Raw genomic sequence first — 16,385 nt, forward strand, 5'->3', positions numbered from 1 at the left:
TACACATGGAATAAACAAGTGTACAGTCAATAACACAATAGAAAAAAGAAAGTCTATATACAGTGTGCAAATGGCATGAGGAGGTAAGGCAATAAATAGGCCATAGTAGCAAGTAATTACAATTTAGCAAATTAACACTGGAGTGATCAATGTGCAGATGAGGATGTGCAACCAGAAATACTGGTGTGCAAAAGAGCAGTAAAGTAAATAAAAACAATATGGGGATGAGTGCAGAGGAAGGTTAGAGCTGGGAGGTGGAGGGACCTTATCAGATCCCTGATTATGCTGGAGAGTGTATAAATACTTAGGAAACAGTCAAGGTCACCACAGACATGCACTAAGAAACATTCTGACAGGTGAGTAATGGAGCACAGCAAGTTTACAAGTTATTCTGAATATCAAAGGTATGTACAGTAGATATGGTAAGCTGATATTATGGTTAGTTAGTGGATATTGGCCTACTGTATCAACTACAGTGGAGTATAGGCCTATAATTAGATATGCCTCTTCTTTCCTCCGCACCAGAATCAGTTGACTGCTTCACAATGAACATATATTTATTAAGTAAACCCATCTAGTTTTAGCCATGGCAATGTTTGGCAAGGTGCTGGAGCCGGTGGGCTACATGCAGACCATGAGGACCCTGGTGGAGGGCATCTGTACCTACCTGGGTGGCAGTGCCTTAGTCTGCCGTGGTCTACTACCAGCTGGGCGTGGCCGTCAGGGCACAGCCGGAGTTCACCAAGCGGGAGACAGAGGTGTCCTCCAGTACGTCCAGGAGCACCGGCTGGAGAGGTAGTTGATGATGCTCCACAGCAGGCTGATGGGGGTGTCGGCGCTGACGGACCAGCCAACCCTGCTGGAGGAGCTGGTCCAGAGCCACAAGCCCAAACGCTGGGAGATGAGGGAGTTCTGTGTCCAGGTCAGTGGGGGTCAGGGCGTGGTCAGCCATCAGCACACAATGCCCAACAGGCAACAGTTATCATTATGTTCAACTCTCAATATCTCTAACTATTGAATGTGTAAATCATTTGCACACAGTGTATGGAGTTTAACAAAATTAGACACGAAGTTCAAAGAACAAAATTGTTTGCCTGGGAGCCATGCTTTATCCAACTGTCAGACTAAAATAGTTTATAAAATAGACTTGAAGTTAATGATTTTCTAGCCTGGTCCCAAATATGTTTGTGCTCTTGCCAACTCCATTGCTGTCATTGTCAAGCCAAACATTTTTGGCATGATAGCACAAACAGACTGGTACTCAGGCTAATGATTTTAACCCTAAATGTTTTACCCTAAAATAGTTACAGGTTGTGTTGTTATTGAAAATATATAGCGATAATTGTAATGCAGTTGCATATCCAAAGCTCACCCATATCTAGTCCAACACTTGGTACGTCACACCGCAGAATTAGGTCAGATGTCAGTTTGCATTCCTCTCCTAGCGAGCAGAAAATGTGTGTAGAGAGAAAACCTTATTTCACCTTGGTAAAAATACAACCACATCTGTTATGTTAACCTTGGCTAACTTATCAGGCACAAACATAGCAGCAAAATGTATGATGTATGATACTGATTAAATACCTGCTATTTTGGGCACTCTATGATCTTGAAGAATCATCCCAGCCACTGCTGTTGCAGCAGATTTTTCAATTCATAAATAGCTTTGTGCTATGCTTCTCCAAATGCTGATTCTACAAAATGCAGTCTGTTCAGTATAGTAGAGCACCAATCATCCAAGTGGGCCAACATTCTACCATTTGAATCAACTGAACATGAGTCATATAGTCACAGCATAGAACTTGGGTTTTGTTCTATCAGCCTCTCTTCCCTTTCCTTGCAGGTGAACTTTGTCCTGGGCACGGGTCTGCTGTGCCTCTTCACCCAGGCCTTGCTGAGGCCGAGACCAGGCCATGCTGATGAAGACCTGGTCTGATCGCATTGGCGCCCTCTACAGGAAGATGAAGACTACTAGGGGGCGCTGTTCGGGCTACTTCCTGCAGCAGGCGAAGAAGGATGTGCGTCAGCAGCTGCAGGAGGTCATGCAGAGGCGTTCAGCCCCCGAGGAGGCAGCAGCCGGCATCTTTAAGACCCTGGAGAAGAACTACGACTGGCTGCGCTGGGCTGTCATGGTGCACTGTGCCGTGGGGCCCTTGGATGAGGACGGGGGCAGGTCCGGGGGACCACTCTACAGCCCAGTCACTTCCTGTCCGTGCTGTCTGAGGCACCCTGCCCTCATGTGGTGGCCTGCTACCGTGACATGCCCAGCTCGCTGGATAAGAGCTGCATCCACCAGCTGATCGTGGACCTGGAGTGAAAGATCCCCAACCCGCCTCCAGAGGTGTACGCCTCTATCGAGGGAGACCCGGGGAAGGCCAGATGGTACATGGCCTCTCGCATGCTGAAGAAGCTGCAGGAGGGGCTGTGCTCCGCGGTGGATGTCCACGTGGTGCCAGACAATATGGAGATGAAGTGTAACTTCCTCCAAGCATCCTACTACCTGTACGGGTACAAACACAGGCTGTCCTCGGGCACCGTGTGTGTGTTTGGATAAGAGAAAGGGGGTCTGGCTAGGCCTGCGGGCTGAGGCTCAGCTGCTGCAGTGCTACATCTGCTGAGGCTGGACACACATGAATGCACTACTTTAAAAAACTCCAGATGTTCACAGTCAACTGAAACCATGTTTTCCTCTTTATTTCTGCTGTTTCATACCGGTAGTTTCATAATCAAATTGCCCTTGTATTATGTAATTGACATTTCTTCACAATAAAGGAAATTAGAAAAACAAAAAACAGTTAGAATAATATTTCTTCACAATAAATACATTTTCAAAAACAAAACAAATATTTTAATCATTACATGTCCTGAAATACACTCTTAGTTAAAGCAACAATATCATATACTGTTTTGTATCCACCCAGAGGGGATCTAGAGTATAACTATTAGTAATCCAGACTAAGGATTGTATGATGCACAGTTTAACAAATAAATAACAATGAAATCTTTATATATATATATATATAAAGTATAATACAATTTTAGACCAGTCTACACAATACCAAGTCTGAGCTACACAATACATAAGTGGTCACAAATCCTGGTCATGGAGAGCTCCAGGCTGCGCAGGACTAAAACACCTAGTTCTACTAACAGAATTAGATGTGTTAGTGCTGGGCTGGAACATAAGCCTGCACATCCTGTACCTCTCCAGAACGAGGCTTAGTGACCACTACTGTTGATAAATGGCCACACTGTACTAGAGATGTAGCACATATTCCTTGTCCTGCTGTGAAAACTTTTCCATGTCTCTCCTGATATCAGGGAAGCCCTGTAGAACCATCTGGAAGCGTTCTGAGGACAGGGAGAAGAGCTGGCAGGTGGTCAGAGCTTGAACCGTGGCCAAACGCTTTCCTTTGGTCATGAGGCAGGTCTCTGTAAACCAGTACGGTATAGAACAACACAATATACATTTATTACACAGCATATCAGCTAAGCCCACTGTTCCTTGTCATATCCTGCATAGTCCCAAGAGATGAAATCAGCAAAACAATGTAGAACAGGAGAATAAGAATAACAAGTGCGGGGGGTTGGGTCTTTTTCAATTATGTAAGAAAATGGATGGGGGATGAGGTTTGACAATCAGAATTTCCAGATTACCCAATCTCTTGTGTGATGAATAGAATGATATTCTGACAAATGAATGAAGGAATAAATGAATGATGCTGGATTGAGCTACTCGGATCTGAGCCTGACCTCCAAAGTAGTCTCCGTCAGCCAGTTCCTGCGAGAAGGAGTCTGTCTCCACCAGGACCTGGCCATGCTCGATGAAGAACATGCGGTCTCCGGGCGCGTTCTGTTGGAAGATGACATCATCCTCCTGGAAGACTTCATGCTGAAACTGGAGGAGAACGGTGTTCAGGAAGTTGACGTCTCGGTTCTGGAACATGGGTACGTTGTTCAGCAGGCTCAAACACATCACTGTCAGAATCTCCTGTATCACACACACAGAGATTCTTTTCAGATCGTTTCATAATAAAGTTCCACAAATAGAACTTTGACAAACAGAAGTTCCACAAATAGACAGGCAGGTCCCACTACTAAACAAAGGTGTGATATCCAAAGGAAACCATAGGTAAGTAGAATGTAGTTACATACTTATACTTATAGTGGTACATTTGTGTAACTGTTGTATAAGGTCTGTGTAATGTACAGTAGGACCTAAATTGCATAGAATAAAATAGAATGTGATCGACTCAAGTACCTCTCTCAAAGCTGAAGAGACTGAAATTAGAAAGTTCTTTTCGTCAAACCATCTCCCCCCATAGCGGGCCCCATAGTACTTCTGGATTCGAAGTCGAAGGTCGTTAGGAAGCTTCAAGAAGGTCATGTAGTCGTCCAGATGATTCATCTGTGGATTGTCAGATGTGGTGGACTTTACATGCAATTACAATCAAAAGTGACATATCAATAGAGTTCCTTGCTTATGTGATGGAGTTTGAAGCCGAGTCGTCGGTGTTAAAGCCAAGGCATTACATTTCCATTATACGTAGTATACCTTATCTTTGTAGGCCTTTGCTGCTTGGTCTACGTTGGTTATGATGGCAGCAGCGTTGGCCACCAGTACAGTGTACATTAGAGCCCCAGACAGCATACTGGTCATGACCACCCACAGCTCCACCTCATCTAGGGAGCAAAACACCCGGTACACACATAAATACAGTGTAATACTTGGATATTGAACTCTGGGCACTACAGTCTTGGAATAGCACAGGTCTAATATACTGTATGAGTATATATGAAAGACATGCTCTATTGTGTCAACAGAATATCAACAGGTTATCAGCAGTCCTTACTTGTTGGTGACTCGTTGGAGCCATAGGAAATTTGGATCATATGAGAGAGAGCACGAAACACTCCAAAGGAATACTTCTCACCAACCGTGGCATTCTGGAAAATATCACATTGTTTATATAGGGTGAACTAACCCTTTAAATGCAGCCAAACCCTTACACGTCTCAGTAGGTGTGGGGCTTACCATCAGCTTCTCTTGTCTGACCCAGCAGTCAGATGGGAACTCCTCCAGCATCGGGACAAAGTACTGGATACAGCCATTCCAGTGGCACAGCAGAAACATCATCATAAACAAAGACAGTATGCGGAAGAACAGCTGAACGTACTCCAAGTTGGCATTTGAAACCTACGGAGAAAGAAACAAAGGCACTCAATTAAAATGATGGAAATAAAAATGAACTGATTGGACTGCAAAGATAATCTAGAAGTAATGTGTACACCAATCAAAAGTTATTCTCCTGTCCTTCTTTGAATTCATTTTTAGCAAAATGTATTTGTAGTACGAGGTTTGACTTTGTGGTATTTTCAGCATGGGGAGATGGTAGCATACCAGAACTTACCTTTTCAACTTCATTGAAGAAGCGGACAAGCCTAGAGACTCTGAGGAGCCTGACGAGGCTGATGATTCGGACAAACATGAGGATCCGCACCATTCTACTGGCTTTGGAACCTGAGGTGGAGGTGTCACTGTGAGATTGTAACTCCTGTCACAATAAAAATACAGAAATAAAAAAATATTTTTTAAATGTATTGATCTTACAATAGACTGGAACTACTGCTGGATTTATCATAATTTATCATTACCGCGATTAATAGTATGTAGCCAATTGGGAATGCTGCAATCACATCTGGTATGAACCAACTCTTCAGGTAAATCACACGGATCTTTTTGATATCCAGTATAGCCACCTACGGAATTGAAAAACAGACAGTAGATTTTCAGTTGATTGTTATTAGTACTTGGCAGCATTCCTCAGACAAATGAATGAATACTTCAACAATGCAACTGAAGCTCAATGTTTTGGGATTCTGGCCAAAATGAAACGAGACAGTGATGCCATCCAGAATGTACGTCAGAAGCTACTAATAGAGAACTGCATTAATATAAACTTGACAGGGTCGTCAATTGGCCAAACTTTCAGATTAATATTTTACACCAGTTTGGCATGAAATTGGAACAGAATAAGACACAACCTGGTGCTTGATCAGCCCCCTTACATGCATATTTGCTTTTTATGAAATAAAAAGGGTCCACAGTCATGTTTCATCATGTTTCATCATCTGTGCACAGTGCACTTCAGAACATATTTACTAAGCATCTTGCTCCCCAGTAAAGTTTGTGCCTGTTATTTTCATGTGAGAATATAACACAAAAGCAAACCTAATCTATTTAAATAGTTATCTCTGAATCGTTATCTTAAAAAAATATCTATTCGCTCTTGCAAATAACAGCTGCAGGTTTAGCACATGGGCCAGGGTTTCAATTAATCTGTCCCTTTACATGTACTGAAACGAATACAGAAAGGGCAGATTGGGTTTGCATGCTCGTGGAAAGGGATTATACAACTATCGCAGATTGGGTCTGGTCTGAAAATAGAGTAAAGTCAGCTCCTCATTACCTCACTGTCCTCAGAGATGATACCCATGCGAAAATTCAGAGCCACATCCATCAGAAACAGAGTGTCTGAGAAGACATTGAAACCTTCCCAGCCCACTCCACTGTAGCCGTCTAAGAAAGCTATCTCCATGGGGATCCCAATCAAATTCAGGAATGTGATGGCAACCATACACATGATGTAGTAACTCCTACAAGACACAATAACAAAGGGTATGTACATGATTAAAGTCATGCACACATGCATTTCTTAGAATCACTGTTAGAAACACCCTTTAGTGTTTTCTTTGGCATATACCTAAGGTCTTTGCTGTTTTTGCTAACTTTGCTGTGTTGTTCTTTGACAGACAAAAATGCCAAGACCTCCCTTAGGTCTAACTTTGTTGTGTTGTTCTAGGACAGACAAAATGCCAAGGCAGCACAAACAGTAGCCGGAGAAGAATACCTTATGGGGCTGAATGGGTGGATGACCCAGACTCCACTCTGCAGCTGGCGTATACATTCCTTCTCCACAGCTATCTCGCTGCCGTACACAGATAGAGACTGCCTGTTCAGCTGAGGCAGAAAGACAGCTCTCCAACCACAGGTGCTGGCTGTGCGTCTGCCGACAGGGGCTTGAGAGTTCTCCATGCCAGAAGCAGCACACGGTTATTCTGTTCAGCTGACTGCGCTGGCCATCCTTCTCTGGGCTGCTGAAGAGTCGAGTCTAACTTTGCTCTAAACTGACCTGTCTTTTTGGTCACAGGGTAATTTTCCATCACAGCTCCTGTGGACGGGGCTTATTGAGGCGGTGTGGTGGGAGGAGAGCGGCTGCCAGACTTTCCTCTCCCTCTCTCTCTCTCTCTCTCTCTCCCCCCTCATCCTTTCTCTCTCTCTCCCTCCCGGCTCATCAACTATTCAGTATCTCCGCTTCATGCAAGCATGAATCAAGCCCAGTCAAAAGACAAGGCTGGATCACATTAATACTGAATACAATGGGTGGTTTTGAATGTCACAATTATTGTCATCTGAACTACACAACTAGCAGGGCACAGGGTGAGGTTTAGTAAAGGTAACAGTAGACTATTGAATAATTAAAATAGTAATTTAACCAGGACAATAGTTACATGTTAAAACTGTAATAGCAAATGTGTTATAAATTATAGGCTAACAACTTTCTTGTTTTTTGTTGGTTTTGGTATTTTAACATATTTTGTGCATACATACTTATCTGGGATGCTATCTCATGGGATCTGTGTATGTCTGTATATTATATTACAATGCCATGTCTTCTGGCTAAGCTCCCAGTAAATGCTTTATGACTGTCAGATGAGGTCAGTGTTGTCAGAAATGAAAGCTTACTAGTGTAACCGGTAAAAGGAATTAACTCCTGCCAATCCGATTTCATGTAAAGGTCACACAAGACAAAATTACACTCATTCCAAATAACATGGTCGATATCAATCGACTGGCCTAATGTATTTTTATGCATTCTATTTTTGATGCAACCTGAGTACCACAGGAGGTTGGTGGCACCTTAATAGGGGAGGACTGGCTCGTGGTAATGGCTGGTGTGTAATCGGTGGAACGGTATCAAATACATCAAACACATGGTTTCCATGTGTTTGATGTCATTCCCTTACTCTGTTCCAGACATTGTGAGCCGTCCTCCCCTCAGCAGCCTCCACTGCTGAGTATATCAAAAATGTATTTCAAGACATGCCACATCCAAAGTTACACTGAATTTTCTCGTGTTGGTTTGCCTTTATGAAAAAGTTATTTTAGTATACAAGAAGTGTCACGGTTGTCGTAGGATGAAGTGGACCAAAGTGCAGCGTGATTATCGTTCCACATATTTTATTGAACTGTGAAACTATGCAAGACATACACAATAAACTGAATAAACAAAAACACCAAACCGTGACGAAGCGTTAACCTACACGTACTCAAAAACAATCTCCCACAAACCCAGGTGGGGAAAAACCCCTACTTAAGTATGATCTCCAATTAGAGACAACGATGACCAGCTGCCTCTAATTGGAGATCATCCCAAACAAAGCCCAACACAGAAATACAAAACTAGAACATAACAACATAGAAAATCTAAACTAGAAAAAAAACCTGTCACACCCTGACCTACTCTACCATAGAAAATAACAGCTTACTATGGTCAGGACGTGACAAGAAGAATGTTGGATTTGTTTTTACATGCAGTCTCGTTTTAATCTTCCATTACAATATGAATGGATATAGCATTTTCTTCTTCATATTGTTTTTATTATATTGTCCAAAAAAGTATAAATGTATAATGTAAGAAATTAATCCACAGTTTACAATATACAGCATACCAGTATCTGTTCATTTTATTTACAAAAAATGTGTAACATTGTTTGGTTCTACATTGTTTTTTAAACTAAGTGTTAGTGAATGGTGTTGTGCGAGGCCCCTTCAGTTTTCCCTCTGCATATCTTTAGGTTTGGATTCACTCTGTTGTTGTGCCTCTGAAAAGAAGAAAGGTATATATATTTCGAATAAAGAGTGAGTATTACATTTGTTGAGACATAAAGCAGCAGAAGAGGGACTTTAATGAAGATAAAAGGGTCTCACTGTTCAGGTCCTCCTGGCGCTATTGGGCAGTCATCTCCAGATCTTTCCTGACGTTAGGGAAGGCCTGTAGGACCTGCTGGAAGCTGTCTGCTTGCAGGGATAAGAGCTGGCAGATGGTCATAGCTCGCACTGTTGCCAAACGCTTCCTTTGGTCAGGAGGCAGATCTTTGTGGGACAGAGACAGACAAAGCAGTGAGTCGCTGCAGTCAGACCAGTCTGACTCACATTTCAAAGCAGCTGTACCAACTTTAGTCCTGGAGAGCTATAGTGTGCAGGCTTTTGTTCCAGCCCTGTTTCAGCTAATCATGGTCTTCCTCTATGAAGAAAATGGAACTCTAGAGACAGACACATATGTCCAAGTATCTTTTTCCCAGCCCACCTCCAAAGTAGTCTCCCTCAATAGAGCTCCTTCTGGAAGAAGTCGGTCTTCACCAGGAACTGGCGGTGCTCGATGTAGAACATGCGGTCTCCGGACGTGTTCTGCCTGATGATGATGTCAGCCTCCTGGAAGACCTCGAACTGCAGCTGGGTGAGAACGGCGTTCAGGAAGTTGACGTCTAGGTTCTTCAACATGGGCATGTTGTTCATCAAGTCTGCACACATCACTGTCAGGATCTCCTGGATAACACAAAACAACAAGAAAAGCCAATTAGCTTTACAACGTCACAATGACTTTCCATCATTATTTAAAGGCTCTGTGCAGTCAAAATTCAGGTTTTCTGTGTTTTGTATTATATTGTACAACAGCTGATGAAACAAAAAAAAATGTATCAGTGATATCTGCTGGTTGAAAATACAATCTACATAGGACCTTCTAATCAGAATGTTTGCATGGGCAGGAGTTTTGGCACCAAGCGGTAAATTGGTTAATAGACCAATAACAAAGAGTGTTCCAAAACTCTCTGGCAATAACAACTAGTTTTCAGTTTTCTCTCCCCACCGAGAACACTCCCAGTCAGTCCCAGCAAAAGTATTTCTTGACAAAACTATTTTTGTCAATTTTAATGGGAAACTATTACAGTAAGATACTTAATTATCACCCAGAAATGATTTTATACTTATATACAGAACCAGTCAAAAGTTTGGACACACCTACTCATTCCAGGGTCTTTCTTTATTTTTACTATTTTCTACATTGTAGAATAATAGTGAAGACATCAAAACTATTAAAAAACACATATGCAATCATGTAGTAACCTGTCACGTCCTGACCATAGTAAGATGTTATTTTCTATGGTAGAGTAGGTCAGGGCGTGACAGGGGGTGTTTTGTGTTTTGTTCTATATCTATGTTAATTCTAGTTTTCTATTTCTATGTTTTTTTGGGTTGATCTCCAATTGGAGGCAGCTGGTCCTCATTGTCTCTTATTGGAGATCATATTTAAGTAGGGGTTTTTCTTCCTGGGGTTTGTGGGTTATTATATTTTGAGTAGGGTTTGTTTCTCGCTGCATCACGGTTTGTTGTTTTGGCAATTCAGTTATTTATGTATTGCAAAGTTTCACGGATTAAATAAAATGTGGAACTACAACCTCGCTGCACTTTGGTCTGCTCCTTTCGACAGCCATGACATAACCAAAAAAGTGTTAAACAAATCCAAATATATTTGAGATTCTTCAAAGTAGCCACCCTTTGCCTTGATGACAGCTTTGCACACTCTTGGCATTCTCTCAACCAGCTTCATGAGGTAGTCAACTGGAATGCATTTCAATTAACAGGTGTGTGTCACGCCCTGACCATAGAGCCCTTGGTTCTCTATGGTGTTGAGGTCAGAGAGTGACTAGGGGGGTGTTCTAGTCATTCTATTTCTATGTTTGTGAGTTGTATGGTTCCCAATTAGAGGCAGCTGGTAATCGTTGCCTCTAATTGGGGATCATATTTAGGAAGCCCTTTCTCCCACCTGCTTTGTGGGATATTGTTTCAGTTAGTGCCAATGTTCCTGCTGTACTTCATGTTCGTTGGATGTTTTGTTGTTTCACTGTGAATTAAAATTATGTGGAACTCAATTCACGCTGCGCCTTGGTCCGCTCTGTACGACGACCGTGACAGTGTGCCTTGTTAATTTGTGGACAATCAGTAGGGGTGAGTAACAGAAGATACCCCTATTTGGTAAAAGACCAAGTCCATATTATGGCAAAAAAAGTTCAAATAAGCAAAGAGAAACGACAGTCCATTACTTTAAGACATGAAGGTCAAGAACTTTGAAAATGTATTCAAGTGCAGTTGCAAAAACCATCAAGCGCTGTGATGGAATTGGTTCTCATGAGGACTGCCACAGGAAAGGAAGACCCAGAGTTACGTCTGCTGCAGAGGATAAGTTCATCAGAGTTACCAGGCTCAGAAATTGCAGCCCAAATAAACGCATCACAGAGTTCAAGTAACAGACACATCTGAACATCAACTGTTCAGAGGAGACTGTGTGAATGAGGCCTTCATGGTCGAATTGCTGCAAAGAAATCACTACTAAAGGACACCAATAAGAAGACTTGCTTGGGCCAAGAAACATGAGCAATGGACATTAGACCGGTGGAAATCTGTCCTTTGCTCTGATGAGTCCAAATTTGAGATTTTTGGTTCCAACTGCCATGTCTTTGTGAGACGCAGAGTAGGTGAACGGATGATCTCCACATGTGGTTCCCACCGTGAAGCATGGAGGATGAGGTGTGGGGATGCTTTGCGGGTGACACTGTCAGTGATTTATTTAGAATTCAAGGCACACTTAACCAGCATGGCTACCACATCATTCTGCAGCAATACGCCATGCCATCTGGTTTGCGCTTAGTTGGACTATCATTTGTTTTTCAAGAGGACAATGACCCAACACACCTCCAGGCTGTGTAAGGGCTATTTGACCAAGAAGGAGAGTGATGGAGTGCTGCATCAGATGACCTGGCTTCCACAATCACCAGACCTCAACCCAATTGAGATGGTTTGGGATGAGTTGGACCTTAGAGTGAAGGAAAAGCAGCCAATGCGGGAACTCATTTTAAAATGTTTTATTTTACCTTCATTTAACTACGGGGAAAAAATGTATGAAATGTATACATTCACTACTGTAAGTCGCTCTGGATAAGAGCGTCTGCTAAATGACAAAAAATGTTTAAAAAAATGTAACTAGGCAAGTCAGTTATGAACAAATTCTTAGTTTCAATGACAGCCTAGGAACAGTGGGTTAACTGCCTTGTTCAGGGGAAGAATGACAGATTTTTACCTTGTCAGTTCAGGGATTCGATCTTGCAACCTTTCGGTTACAAGTCCAATAATCTAACCACTAGGCTACCAGCCGGCCCTTCAAGATTGTTGGGAAAGCATTCCAGGTGAAACTGATTGAGAGAATGCCAAGAGTGTGCAAAGCTGTCATCAAGGCAAAGGGTGGCTATTTGAAGAATCTCAAATATATTTTGATATGATTAACACTTTTTTGGTTACTACATGATTACATATGTGTTATTTCATAGTTTTGATGTCTTCGCTATTATTCTACAATGTAGAAAATAGTACAAATAAAGAAAAACCCTTGAATGAGTCGGTGTGTCCAAACTTTTGACTGGTACTTTATAGACATACTGTACACCTTTACCTCTTTCAAAGACTTGGACACCAAATAGCGTGTCCTTCTCGTCAAACCATTTCCTTCCATGTAGTAGTGATGCGAAGCCTCAGGTCCTTGGGAATCTTTCTGTAGGACAGGTAATCTTTCAGATGATTCACCTGTGAAATACTGCATATGATAGGACATGACAACAACCCTTGATAAATCCACTGAAATCATTGTTCTGTCCATGCCTCGTTTTACACTATTTCTTCAGTGAACACCTTGTCCTTGAAGGCCTTTGCAGAGGCATCTACGTGTGTAATCATGGCTGCAGCGTTGGCTACCAGTAAGGTGTACACACACACACACACACACACACACACACACACACACACACACACACACACACACACACACACGGCTTGTTCGACGTTGCAGCCGATAGTGAATGCAACTGCCAACTGACTGATCTACAAATCACCTTGCACCATAAATAACTACTCATTTTTATTTGTAGATCATATTATTTGTCTCATATTATTTGTCATACCCGTCTGATATAACACGTCTGTCAGCCAATCAGGATTCAGGGCTCGAACCACCCAGTTCATAATAGTCATAATACCTAGCAGTCAAACAGGGAAATGGTTTGAATCTTTTTTCCACCTTACATTTTCCACAAAGGGGATTTTAGAAACACTTCAAATAAGGGCTGTGTTTCGTGTAGGCTTACCCTGCCATGACGTTTTGATAACTGTGCAAAATCTCTGTAGAACGAGGTGACTTTTATCAATATATTCGGCTGTATTTACCCCCCCAATAAATATGCTATTTAGCTGCTAATGTGGCTATCATAAAGAACTCCAAATACCATGGTGATCTGGACGAGACTGCTGAAGCGACGCAAACGTTAGAATCTCTGGATTAACTATCTAATGTTAGCTAAATGTAATAATTGATAAATTGGCAAAATGTCTTTTAATTTACAATTCTGTTAACTGTCTTATGCCAGTTTTAAATTGACACAATACATTTTTAGCAAAGGTTTCAGCTAGAGATGACGTGCAGGAGCTTGCAGGGATTTGTAGTCTTGCATGATGTCTACTTCAGTGCTAAGTATCATTTTCAAACAGGGTAAGCCTACACAAAACACAGACCTTATTTTAAGTACTTCTAAAATCGCCTATGGAAAAAATGAATGGTGTAAAAAGGATTGGAACCATTTCCCTGTTTGACCGCTAGGTTTTATGGGTATTACGACACCTCCACTGTGCTGCTCTATACAGTTTTGATGCTTTCCAACACAGCCACTCACACACATATGCCAGAGCCGTGTTCAGTACGAAAATGTTTTGGAACGTTGTAGATATACATGCAATGGACGTGATTCCTTACTCTACATGTCATAGAATAGTGGCATGTTTGTTGTACATAGCATATTTATATCTGAATTTAACAAAATGTTGCGTCCTGCTGAACGCGATCCAGGTAAAGCATGTAGGCCTAAATTAGATTACATTTCCTCATTGGAAAATTAAGTCTAAACCATTCCACAATAGTTGTGCATGAGAACGTCAACACCACATAATACACGCCAATTCCATGGAATTCCATTTGGGATATTTATACATGGTAAGTGTAGAATGGCCTACACTTGTCAATTGAATTTGTTGCAGCTCGGAAATTAAAACTACATGTCCCAGAAACTTAGCGCAACCATTTAAAGACATGCCTGGTTCAACCACGTTGTATAAGGAAGGACAGAGTAGGACATACGTGAATCGGAGTCGCTGTGCAAGAAGGCTTACCAGCTAGTTAAGTATGTTACATAAGTGTTATTTCCACTAGTGTGTTGTTAAATAGTTTCTCTCGTGAATGTTTCATTGCGCGCTGTTCGTTAATAAACGTTGTGGGAGAACACTAAGAGTTTTCAGTACGAGTGATATTTTTCCAACATCTAGCTAACAGTAGTTAGCTGGTGGGCTATAGCTAGCATCACTGACGTGTGTTGTTTTATAAGCCAGAGCCCATTCTTTCACAGGTTGGATGGTTTGGGGTTTCCTAGCAAAAAGCTAACTTAGTTGGCTATGATTTTGGAACTTTAACTTCAACGTAATATAATAGTTAGCTAGTTAATCTAACACAAACTGACAGCTACTATAGGAAAGTGTTAGTATTGAGTTATAGCTAGCTACAATGTTGCCATCAAATTGGGAGCAACTAAAATTAACATTCCTGAATATATTAAACGCATGTATCAGTATCCCCTTGTGCAACGCTGACTCGCTACATTGTTGCCCCGCTCATTGTTCTCCATTTTCACTTTGTTACAGCCAGAAAAATGTCCACCATATCTGCTGCCAGCGTCGAGGCGGTTGCAGTTGAGGGCACGGAGAAGAAACCACTGAAGCCCTGTTGTGCGTGCCCAGAGACGAAGAAAGTTAGGGATGCGTGGTATGTTTACAATGTCTTTGAACTTGAATTGCATTCTTGTAAAGTGAACGTTTTTCGTGAACTTTTTGATTTTGGACTATGCAATTGCTGATGACCATTTCCTATGTTTCAGCATCATTGAGAAGGGCGAAGAAAGTTGCACAGATCTCATCGAGGCACATAAGGATTGTATGAGGGCGCTTGGATTCAAGATTTAATATAACTTTATATAATGAGTCATTGGTAAGTGTCATGCCCTGGAGCAGAACTCTCATATTAATTTTGCCATGCTTGTGTTGTGAAAAGAACATTATGTCCTAGATGCAGCTCAATGCAATAGGAGTGGGTGTGGCACTAGAGAGGTATGTATTGAATTTGCTTGTCTGGTTTATCATGGATCCTCCAGTGGTTTTACTTGTATGCTGCAGTTCAGCTTGCAGTGACTCAACGACTGCAGACCTGTCTTCTGCATGTTTTTCACTGTCCTCTGTAGGGTCATGTTACCTTTTGATGTCTTTTCTGCTAAAGTTGATCAAACTGCTGATGTGAACTGCTGTTGTGTTTTATTATTTATGGATGGCAGCAAATAACTTTTGGTGCAGGACTTGTTTCTCTGGGATTGACTTCTAGGAGGTCCCGTGAAGATCAGTAGGTGGAGCATGGTGCTTGCAATGCCAGGGTTGTGGGTTCGATTCCCACAGGGGCCAATATGGAAGGGGGAAAAAGTGTGAATGTATGCACTCACTACTGTATCACGCTCTTAGCGTCTGCTTAATGACTTAAATGTAAATTAAATAAATGATGCTTGCATCAGGAATGGGGACAGGCTTGTGTATATCACCATTGTTTTTCTCTGTTCTGATCAGTATTCATGACCTTTCCTAGTTTATTTCTGTTAAGGTTGACACTACTGTTCTCCTCTTGCAGTGTTGCTGGCTGGCTGTGTTGTTGCTGGCTGTGTTGCTGGCTGTGTTGAAGGGACCTGGGATATTCATCGTCTTTTTATTTATACCTCAACATGAAAGGAAGATGTGATCGCTGCACAGATGGTCATGATGGAGTGCCGTGTTTTTTAATGCTCTGAGTTTCAGAATTATGTGAATGTTGTTCTGCTGATTTGAGTGACATAAATATCCTATGCAATTTGACTCGAGTACTTGATTTTATATGGCAGGATGAAATGCAATTGAATGAATTGTATAGGTACAAAGTGTTAAGGATGCAATACTATCCTAATTTTATGCTGAACCATAGACATAACTATACATGAGAAAAGGCCCGGCTATACTCCCTGTCACCCTGCAAAAACGTCCTGGTATGACGGTCCTTTGATGTTCTCCTTACTGTTCAAGGCTGACTGGTGACAAC

At 41.9% G+C, this 16,385-nt stretch overlaps 2 protein-coding genes across 3 annotated transcripts; one reads left to right on the plus strand and one right to left on the minus strand.

The window, feature by feature from the left end:
• Positions 1 to 2,673: 2,673 nt before the first annotated feature.
• Positions 2,674 to 7,227, minus strand: LOC115161093 (potassium/sodium hyperpolarization-activated cyclic nucleotide-gated channel 1-like). The gene is made up of 10 exons (XM_029711832.1): positions 6,912 to 7,227; positions 6,471 to 6,657; positions 5,656 to 5,760; positions 5,412 to 5,555; positions 5,036 to 5,197; positions 4,854 to 4,947; positions 4,556 to 4,683; positions 4,262 to 4,408; positions 3,754 to 3,991; positions 2,674 to 3,432 (listed from the first exon to the last, which is right to left on the minus strand). Exons 1-10 carry the CDS (start codon positions 7,094 to 7,096, stop codon positions 3,257 to 3,259), a joined length of 1,566 nt encoding a protein of 521 aa, XP_029567692.1. The 5' UTR covers positions 7,097 to 7,227; the 3' UTR covers positions 2,674 to 3,256.
• Positions 7,228 to 14,312: 7,085 nt separating this feature from the next.
• Positions 14,313 to 16,165, plus strand: cox17 (cytochrome c oxidase copper chaperone COX17). Of its 2 annotated transcripts, XR_003869172.1 has the most exons (5): positions 14,313 to 14,403; positions 14,918 to 15,038; positions 15,151 to 15,260; positions 15,339 to 15,379; positions 15,945 to 16,165. XR_003869172.1 is itself a non-coding variant. In XM_029711837.1 (4 exons), the coding sequence occupies exons 2-3, from the start codon at positions 14,926 to 14,928 to the stop codon at positions 15,233 to 15,235; spliced, it is 198 nt and encodes a 65-aa protein (XP_029567697.1). In that variant the 5' UTR covers positions 14,313 to 14,403; positions 14,918 to 14,925; the 3' UTR covers positions 15,236 to 15,260; positions 15,945 to 16,165. The 2 variants fall into 2 exon arrangements, 1 of the variants encoding a protein (XP_029567697.1); XM_029711837.1 differs by lacking the exon at positions 15,339 to 15,379.
• The last annotated feature ends 220 nt before the right edge of the window (positions 16,166 to 16,385 follow it).

This window comes from Salmo trutta, chromosome 24 (assembly GCF_901001165.1).
Source record: "Salmo trutta chromosome 24, fSalTru1.1, whole genome shotgun sequence".
Taxonomy (NCBI): domain Eukaryota; kingdom Metazoa; phylum Chordata; class Actinopteri; order Salmoniformes; family Salmonidae; genus Salmo; species Salmo trutta.